Source organism: Cuculus canorus, chromosome W, assembly GCF_017976375.1.
Source record: "Cuculus canorus isolate bCucCan1 chromosome W, bCucCan1.pri, whole genome shotgun sequence".
Taxonomy (NCBI): Eukaryota; Metazoa; Chordata; class Aves; order Cuculiformes; family Cuculidae; genus Cuculus; species Cuculus canorus.
The window spans coordinates 8,923,229-8,933,876 of NC_071440.1; the positions used below are offsets into that span (position 1 = coordinate 8,923,229).

Below are 10,648 nucleotides of genomic sequence, written 5' to 3' on the forward strand. Positions count from 1 at the left end.
TCTCAGGGAACTAAAGTAATTGCAATTTGATGTATGAAAGGCATTTCAAAAGGAAGATCACTCAAAGCAGAGTTGGATGAGAACTATGCTAAGAACATCAGGAAAGATAAGGTTCATAAGTAATGTATACTCTATACTAGCAGATGAAAAGTTCTACAGAGTTTTGCAAAACAGTTCAAACCTCAGTAGGAAAAACTTTGAGTGTATTGGAAGAATATTTCAATGAGAAGCCAGATTCCAGCATATTTTCCTGATTTAATCAGATGCATGTACTCATGAGATTAAAAGTATCATTTAATCAAGTTACAGATGCATAAAAAGTATTTAACAATGACATCCTTTTGGAAATATTAAGATAAAATGTAGAGTTTAAGAAGACAAGATTATTTGAATGAGATGAAGATGAGTTGCACATTTGCCTATGTGACATTTTTTTCTGTTGAATGAAGAAGACAAAGTAGTCTCTTTTGTTGTTGTTGTATGTCTCAAATCCAGTTTGTTTGAGTTTCTTCTACTACTTCCTTGCTTTTTCTCACACTTCCTAAATTGGCTAACCAAATATTGTATAAGATTTTAGTCAAGGTAACAACTGACATATTACAGAGGACTCTTCCATTGGTTTTCAGACTTTTCAGATTACCTTACTCATTTTCTTGGAATAGTATGGGATCCTCTCCACATATAATGTGAAGATATTCATAATAGATGCATAAATTATTCCCAGGAAATAATTTGATTGATACTATTGTCACAGTGGCATACTACAAATATGTAAGATAACCCAGTCCACATATCCGCTCTTGAAATTCCTTTGGGTAAAGGTATTGGATCCAGCCCTGTTCAATATCTTTATCAATTACCTGGATGAAGGCATTGAGTGCACCCTTAGCAAGTTTGCAGATGACACTAAGCTGGGTGGCAGCATGGATCTGATGGAGGGTAGGGAGGCTCTGCAAAGGGACCTGAACAGGCTGGACTGCTGGGCTGAGACCAATGGCATGAGGTTTAACAAGGCCAAATGCCGGATCCTGCACTTGGGGCATAACAACCCTATGCAGTGCTACAGACTAGGAGAAGTGTGGCTAGAAAGCTGCCTAGAGGAGAAGGAACTAGGAGTGTTGGTTGACAGCTGACTAAATATGAGCCAGCAATGTGCCCAGGTGGCCAAGAAGGCCAATGGCATTTTGGCTTGTATCAGAAATGGTATGACCAGCAGGTCCAGGGAGGTTATTCTCCCTCTGTTCTCAGCACTGGTGAGACTGCACCTTGAGTACTGCGTTCAGTTCTGGGCCCCTCACCACAAGAAGGATGTTGAGGCTCTGGAGCGTGTCCAGAGAAGAACAACGAAGCTGGTGAGGGGGCTGAAGAACAAGTCTTATGAGGCGGCTGAGAGAGCTGGGGTTGTTTAGCCTTGAGAAGAAGACGCTGAGAGGAGACCTTCTTGCTCTCTACAACTACCTGAAAGGAGGTTGTGGAGAGGAGGGAGCTGGACTTTTCTCCCAAGTGACAGGGGACAGGACAAGGGGGAATGGCCTGAAGCTCTGCCAGGGGAGGTTCATGCTGGACATCAGGAAAAAATTTTTCACGGATAGGGTCATTGGGCACTGGAACAAGCTGCCCAGGGAGGTGGTTGAGTCATCTTCCCTGGAGATGGAGGAAAGGAAATATGCATCTCGACCATTTTCACTGAGCCTTTATGTCTTCCAAATCTGGTACTACTTCATAAGTTTTATTAGCTGAAGTGATTTGCCTAGGTCATGATATTGTCTGATCTATTGCCTTTAATGGTGTGCTCTGTGTTGGCCATTATTTAAGAGGAATTCTAAATAATTTAGCAGAAATGGAATGGAGTTCTTATAGTTCTACTTTTGTTTAGTAGTACCCTCAAAAGCAAAGAACTGCTTTGCAAGAGTGCTTTTGCGTCCACAATTTTTTATTATATCTTATTACATTGTATTGTAAGATATGAGTGCCTGTAAAGGTTTTAACTCTTGTGCCTTTCCATAAATTCTCTGACTTCCTTAAGGCTTTTTAAGAATTTGCAAAAACTTCCAGTAGTTTTGGTAGAACATTTTTATTAGCTAGTGACTCGCGGAGTAACAACACCAAACGCAGAGTTAGGTGCAGGTATGCAGCTGTGCACAGGGTGCAAGGGGGATCTTTCCTCCAAGCTTGCACACCATGTGTCAAAGTCGGTACATCTTTATTGTGCCATGTTATGCATATGCATTAGGATAACATACATTGTCATGACTTTTCCAAGAAGTGGGTAGGGTTAGTAAGATTAGTCACTGGAACTCATTGTCATAGTAAGATTAATTCAAGGAACTCATTATCATAGGTCTCCTCCTCTTAGTGCTTGCGCGTTTTTTTCGTGGTAATGGTTGATGGGGTCTTTGGGGATGAAGATAGGCTGTCTCCCTCGTGTTGAACTTTTCACTTTCCCTCCTTGCACATGCTCTTAGAGAGCCTAAGTTGTCTTCAGGCCTTATCTGGCCCAGCTGGTGATCCTTCCCATGACTGTTGTACCAGTCCTTGTTATCTGGCTTCAACCAGATACAGTCACCGCCTCGCTAAAAAAACCTCTATGTCAGAATTCTATACTTTAGTTAATTCAAACTTATAACATTTAACAAACAATTTCTTCTTTCAGTTCCCCCCTTTCCTTTATCCTAAGCAAATTCTTTTGCCTACATTACACCATTTCCTCATGTAGTCAAACAAAATGCTTAAAACATTGCAACATAAAACAGATTAGAATTCCTAAAACGATCATAACTATCATAGCAACAAATAATTGTTTCAGCCAGGTAAAATTAGGTAACCAAGAAGTTAGTTTCTCCCACAGCTCTGAAAACCCATATGAGGTATCATCTAAGGTTACACCATGCAAGACTTTGGCCTGTTTCCAAATGTCATCTATATCTTTTATCACTCTTCCTGATTGATCAATATAAGTGCAACAACTTGTATTTATCAAAGTACATATCCCTCCTAGTTGTACGGTTAGCATATCCAGAACCATTCGGTTTTGTTGCACATCTTTACCCAAGGAGATTATCTGAGTCTGGAGAGCTGTAAGGGCATCTGCAGTGTGGTTGGATATAACTTCCATTTCTGCTGAGGGGTTTACTATTGCTTTTTCGAGTTCGCTAGCTCCTAGCCAGGGGAGGACCCACCTTGCAAAGCTATGAAAAGCAGTTGGCCTTTGTGCTAGAGGGTTAGTTCCTCATCTTATTCTTTTCCATGATGACCTTATTATACTACTAGGAATCTCTGATCAATTGAATATTTTACTCTGGGTCATCAGGAATCCTCCCACACATGTTCCTGTCCAATTAACGGGTAGACTCTTTCTGGCCCATCCGTCCTCACAAAGCCACCAAAATCCAGGGCCCAGCTTACATTGCTCAGTTCTCTTACTTAGGATGACTTGCCTTTGCCTTTCTTCTTAATCTCTTTCAGGGTTACATTTAGATTTCTAAGTGATTCAAATGTCCCTACGTTTTGGCCTTCTGTTTGGTTGTTTAGGTATACTATATTTTTCTGTTTCCACACTTGTAAATCAAATTTGGGCCCCTTCTTTTTCTGCACATCCTTTCCACAGGTGCAGTGGGTCTTATTCCAGGCATTCAAAGTAAAATTTGTAGATAATATTCCAAACAAAGGCAACCCTGGACTTCCTCTGGGAAGAGCTGTACACACCCTGCAATCTGAACAATTAAGATGGCTTGCTATGAATTTAGTCATCCTTACATATGAGTTCTGTTCCCAAGCAATCACTATTCCTACCAATAATTCCAGTATGACAAACACAGTTATTTTCCATCCTTTTGCTGGATTTGGAGCTTTAGGGGTCCAGTTGGTGTTGATTCCCATCATGGCGTAGGAGCTTTCTTGATTCTGGTATGATGTATCCATGATGTTTGTTCCTAAATCCTGACTGCAGTATGAGATGTTAGTAGAACTTGAAAGGGTCCTTCCCACTTTGGTTCTAAAGATGAGTCTGAAATAGATCTGACATATACATAATCACCTGGCACATTATTATGAATTGGTCCATCAAGATCTCTCACTTGAGTTCCCAAAACCTGTCTTTCAACCTTTTGGAGTTGTTTTTGTAAACTTATCACATATTCAGACAATATTTTGTTTCCGATTTGTGTTGTACCCATTTGTATATCATAAGGTCTGCCGTATTGTTAGCGTAGAGACAGACACATAACCAGTCCAGGTAGGTTATATGTGGTGCTTTATTTCGAGGCCCCGGGAACCTGGGGTATACCCAAATCAGGTTCCGAGACCATCCCGGCGCGTCCGCAATTTAATCCTAAAGTGTTTCATAATCTAATGTATATTCAACAGATTACATCATTTTTCATGCATATGTATTCGAAAATTGTCTCATCATTTGTGGACACCTGCATTTCTTTATCTTCGGTTAACTGCCCTTGGTATGCTTCTGGCCTTCACAAATGTAGACTGTGTTCAGATAAGGTTGTTAGTGAAAGCGTAGGCTCTGCTCGGATAAGGTTGTTAGTACATTCTTTCTAAGCACTCCCTAATATCATACTTGTGAAGGCTATATGTGGTCTATGAGAAAACTGTCACTGTCTACAGAAACAAACGAAGTCTGCACAAACTTAACTATAAAGATCAACGAAGTTAAAGGCTAAATACAATACATATCAATTGCCAAATACAATCTACATAACCTATAATTCTAGTCTTACTAACTCTTCAGCTAAATTAACATTTTCCAACATTTCCCCCCTTTGAAAATACTTCACTTTCTGCAAGTATTTTCATTTACACAGCTGTTTCTTGGTAAACCGGCTGCAGTGTTGGGTATTGAGGGTATTCTCGTGTGATGGCTCTGATGATTCTATGTGTCCAATTGCTTCTACGAACAATTTCTTTTCGGATACACAGATATACTAAACAAATTGCGAGAAAGATAATCAGGAGGGTAAATAGTGTTTCAGCCAGGGATTGAATCCAGCCAGTAAGGTGAATTCCTAATCCATTGAACAGTTCCCCGATCCAGTTATGACTAATTACCTCCTTTTCTCTTTCAGCCTCCTTTTCTATTTTCCCGAGTTGTGAAATATCATATTCTATGTCCGCAGTTACATTTGGTATATGTACACAGCAATGATCAGTCCGGTCTTTGAGGTACCCGCATACTCCATGTTCTTTTAGTAGCAATATATCTAATGCCATTCTGTTCTGCAAGGTCATTTTGGTTGTGGCCTGCAATTGCAAATTTAGATCTCTGAATCCTCTCTTGGTTACTCTAGCTAGTCTTTCAGTTTGTCCAATTAAATCATAAATCATTTCCCTATTACGATAAGCAGCTACCTGAGCAAAAAGAGATTCCAGCGCCCAGCCTACTTTAACTCCAGTTGAAGGTTCTTGCCAAGTGTCATCTATATCTTCAATATCATTGTTTATGTCTCTTTTAGTTCGAATCTGTAAGGTTTCTAATCCACCTTTAAAAGGGGATCGCTTCCAAATCGGGCATAGGGTAGGTAAGCCTAAAGTTATTTCCCGTACTGGTCCTGTCACTGGGAGGTGGGTAGTCCAGGTTCCATCGTTAGCTGCCCATACAAAGTTACCCATACTATGTATTGTCGAGTATCTGCAATCTGTTTCTGGGATCGGTATTACTTTTCCGTTAATTTTCAGATCTCGACATGAACATCCTGTTATTAAAGCTATTCTTACAGGAGGGATTGCGATTTGTTTAGGGTCTGTGTCACAATCAAAAGTCTTAGAGCAGTTCCACCATGAAACACTCTCAATGACATCCCGACTGACCTTGTTAGTCGCCAGTAATGCTAAATCATTTGTGACACTCTGTTTCCCTGTCCATCTGAAACACCAAGGTGTGTCACCTCCATATTGGAATTTTTGTAAGATGCTGGTTGACCAGACAGAATCCCATTTTGTGTTTATCTCATCCTTTTCTCGGCATACCCACTCCTTCTTCTCCTGAGGGGCTATGATTTCTTTAACCACATCATATGTACACCATCCCACGTCTCCAAAGCTAAACATTGAACCCATTTGGACAAATTGATGGTTTAGTAATTTGTAACAATCCTCTCGCCTTCCTGGCCATTTCCATTGCTGCTTTATATACTGTTTTTGTTTCACCTGTAACACTCTCGTTTCTTGTTTGCATACTGTACTGTTCCCTACATTCTTTGGGAATGGAAAGGTCAATATTCCCCATTTTATTGGTTCCCCTGCTGTTTTCGGCAAGGGTAAACATGCTGTAATTCTACTAGTATTCTGTATTTTTGCAAAATCTTTGATTAAGCCAATTATCAGGTTCTCTTCAGAATCACCCCGAGGTATATTCATTACCTGGGGTAGTTGGGTTGATTCTATTGCTCGTTTTACTCTAATTCTAGTGATGTTTATTTCACTGTATCCAGAAGCAGTTTCATTTTGGTATTGGCATCTATATGCTCCCATATCTGATTCATTTACTTGTTTAATAGTCTGAACTAACATTCCTCCTGATCTTAATTCTGTTAAATGCCTGTTATCGTTAGGGACTTTCTTCCCTTTCCTTGTCCATCCAAACTCCCTAGGTAGTGGATCATCCAATAGGCAATAGATAAGTATATCACTGTCCAGAGGAATCTGATAGTATGAATGTCCTGCCTTTATCCCATGATCCTGAAGGGGGTTACGTAAACAGAATTTATTTAATACCTTGCCTCTAGAGTTCTGTTTTCCCTTTAATTTCCATCCATACCTGTCTAATTCTAAATTCCTCGGGACAGTGTTTTTGAACTTGCAAAACAGAGTGGCATTTTGTCCAGTGACAGATTTCATCATTTCCTTTTTCTGCGGAACCTTTACAAAAGTGATGACCATTAGGGATGTCAAAGACCAGGTTACAATTAAGGTACTATACACCAAACACGACATTTATCTGCTTTTCAGTCTCAGTTTTGTTGGTCCAAGAGTTTCTACTTCCCAATTTCTAGGAACCTTTTTCACTCGGGTATAATGAATCCAAGAGTCTATTCCTTTTACTTTTACCGCAGTAAATGTTGTTAGTAGTACCAAGTATGGTCCATTCCACCGTTCTTTCAGTGGTTCTTCATTCCAATCTCGAACGTAGACCTGGTCTCCTGGTTCAATTTCGTGTACTGGATTTTCTAATGATAACGGACGGTTCCAGATCAGGGCACTTCGTAGTCGCGTCAGAGTTCTACTGAGAGACAGTACATAGTTATATACATCTTGATTCCCTTTTATATGCACATTTAGATTTGGTTGCGGCGCCTCATATGGTTTCCCAAAAAGGATTTCATAAGGGCTTACTGTCATCCCACTCCTTGGCTTAATTCTTATCCTTAGGAGTGCTATTGGTAACGCCTGTGGCCATTGAATTTTAGCCTCCTGACATATTTTACTGATCTGCCGCTTAATTGTCTGATTCATCTTTTCTACTTGCCCGCTTGACTGTGGTCTCCACGGTGTGTGGAGATTCCAAGAGATTCCTAGCATTCTGCTTACCTCTTGAACTATAGTTGCTACGAAGTGCGGTCCCCTATCTGAAGATAGGCCTAGGGGTACCCCAAATCTTGGAATAATCTCCCGCAGCAACCATTTTACTGTCTCCTTAGCTTGGTTGGTGCGACAAGGACAGGCTTCCGGCCACCCAGAAAAAGTGTCAACCCCAACTAACAAATATCTGTATCCTTGACTTTTAGGTAATTCTACAAAATCAATTTGCCAATAATCACCCGGTTCCATACCTACTCTGATATGTCCCATTTCTATTCCTTTCCTAACCACCGGATTGTTCCTCAAACAGATTTCACATTTTGAATTTATTGACCTTGCCATTGTTAACATCCGTGTTGAGATTATGCTGCGTTTTAGATATGCCACTAAAGCTTCTGCTCCCCAGTGACATTTCTGATGTTCCGTTTGTAAAACTGTCCGCATAATAGTTGTTGGTACAATTACTTGTCCGGTTGCAGTTAGGTACCATCCATCTGAACCCAACTGGGCCTTCAGTAATCTGGCTAACTTCTCGTCCTCCTCCGAGTACTTCGGCTTCTGTGTTAAATAATTTTGTAAAGGGCTTACCTTCGTGGGTATTAAGGCCATCGTGTTTGATACCTGTCGTGCAATCCGTCGAGCTGTCCGGTCTGCTAACGCATTTCCTTCAGCTATTTTGGAATCTCCTCCTTGATGTGCCTTACAGTGCATGATCGCCACCTGTTTGGGTAACTGTACAGCAGTTATCAAATTCAGAATTTCTTTTTGGTATTTTATATTCGTACCTTGTGAAGATAGGAGTCCTCGTTCTTTCCATAGTGCTCCGTGTATATGAACCACTCCAAATGCATATTTTGAGTCCGTCCATATATTTACTCGTTGATCCCTGCTCAATTCCAAGGCTCTCGTGAGAGCTATTATTTCTGCTAGCTGTGCTGAAGTTCCTACAGGAAGAGCCTCTGCTTTTATTACCCTATTTTGCGTGGTTACCGCATATCCGGCATATCGTGTCCCGTTTTCTACATAACTACTTCCATCTGTAAAAAGTTCTTGATCAGGCTGTTCAAGTGGGGTATCCTTTAAGTCAGCCCTTGTTGCATGAGTGTGTTCGATAACTTCCACACAGTCATGTTCCAAAGGGCCGTCTTCCATAGGTACTCCTAAGAAGGCTGCTGGATTTAACAAATTAGTTGTTTTTAAACTTACATCATCTTGTTCGGTCAGTACTGCCTGGTATTTCATCATCCTGCTAGGGGAAAGCCAATACCCCCCTTTTTGCTCTAGGACTGTTAACACCATATGAGGCACATATACCTCAATACGCTTCCCTAAAGTCAGTTTTCTGGCTTCTTGTATCAGGGTCACCGTTGCTGCTACCGCTCTCAAACACGATGGCCAGCCAGCACTCACGGGGTCTAATTGTTTAGAAAAGTACCCTACTGGTCGTTTCCAGCTTCCTAACTTCTGTGTCAAGACCCCTAGTGCCAGCCGTTGCCTTTCATGGACAAACAACTGGAAGTCCTTAGTTAAATCTGGCAGGGCTAATGCTGGTGCCTTAGTCAGGGCTTCTTTTAATTTCTTAAAGGCCTCCCTCTGAGGTCCTTCCCAGATGAAAGTTGGTGACTTCTGTGCCTCATACAGAGGTTTTGCTATAAGTCCATAATCCAGTATCCACAACCTACACCAGCCTGCCATACCCAAGAATGTCCTTAATTCATGTAAATTTTGAGGCTCTGGAATCGCACAGATTGCTCTAATACGATCCATTCCTAGTCGTCGTTGTCCCTGTGTTATTTCGCAACCCAAATATAATACAGTTGTGCAGGCAATTTGAGCTTTCTCTTTCGAGACTTTGTACCCGTTAAGGCCTAATTGGTTTAAAATTCCAATTGTCACCTGGATACATACTGATTTGTGTTCTGTTGCAATTAAAATATCATCCACATATTGTAGCAGAAGATATTGTGACCGTGGTACCTGAAATTTCTCCTGCATTGTCCATGATTCCAATTCTTTTGCCAGCTGGTTCCCAAAGAGCGTTGGACTGTTCTTGAATCCCTGTGGAAGCCTTGTCCATGTTAACTGCATTTTTCGTCCATTATGTGGGTTCTCCCATTCAAAAGCGAAGAGTTTCCTACTATCTTTGTCGAGAGGAATACAGAAGAAGGCATCTTTTAAATCAAGTACTGTAAACCATTTGTATTTCTCCTTCACAGATGTTAACAATGTGTATGGGTTAGCTACTACCGGGTGTATATCTTTCGTGATTTCATTAATAGCCCTTAAGTCCTGTACTAATCTATATTCTCCATTTGGTTTCTTTACTGGGAAAATTGGGGTATTATATTCTGATTCACATTCTTCTGATATTCCAAATTTTAAAAATTTTTCAATAATTTTCACTATTCCATATCGGGCCTCTAATTTGATGGGATATTGTTTTATTCGCACTGGTTTCTTTCCTTCCTTCAATTCTACTACTATCGGTTGAGCCATTTTCGATTTCCCTGGTATATCAGTTTCCCATACTGTAGGGATCACTGCCTCTTCTACTTCTCTGGGTATTTGAACTTTTGGATTTTCCTTCAACACTAGTATCTGTCCTGACTTCGATTCTGGAACTTGCATAATCAATTCTCCATTCTCAAAGACAATTCTCGCATTTAATTTAGATAACAAATCCCGTCCCAGCAGGGAGATTGGACAATCAGGCATATACAAAAATTCATGCCATATTTCCTTTCCCCCAAATCGTAATTCTAGGGGTTGCATGAATGGCCGGGTTTCCTCTTTCCCTGTGGCTCCCACTATTGTAGTTGTCTTTTTCCCTATCTGTCCACATAAATCATTTAAAACCGAGTATGTTGCACCAGTATCTACTAAAAATTGCACCTCCTTTCCCCCTAGTCTTACTTTCACTAGGGGTTCATCCTTTCCTGATCCTAGTCAGCTCTGATTCTCATAGTCTCCCAAAACCATTGCCTTGGCTACTTCGGTGTTTCCAAATGGGTTTCCCGGCTGCAAACTCTGCCTCATTCTGTACGGGCACGCATTCTTCCAATGTCCCTCCTGCCTGCAATATGCACATTGGTTAATGCCTAATCTATTCAGCCTAGGT

The 10,648-nt window shown here is 40.8% G+C and overlaps 1 protein-coding gene across 1 annotated transcript; it reads right to left on the bottom strand.

The window, feature by feature from the left end:
- Positions 1-6,235: 6,235 nt before the first annotated feature.
- Positions 6,236-10,437, bottom strand: LOC128850306 (uncharacterized). The gene has a single exon (XM_054053347.1). The coding sequence runs from the start codon at positions 10,300-10,302 to the stop codon at positions 6,946-6,948; it is 3,357 nt and encodes a 1,118-aa protein (XP_053909322.1). The 5' UTR covers positions 10,303-10,437; the 3' UTR covers positions 6,236-6,945.
- Between the last annotated feature and the right edge of the window lie 211 nt (positions 10,438-10,648).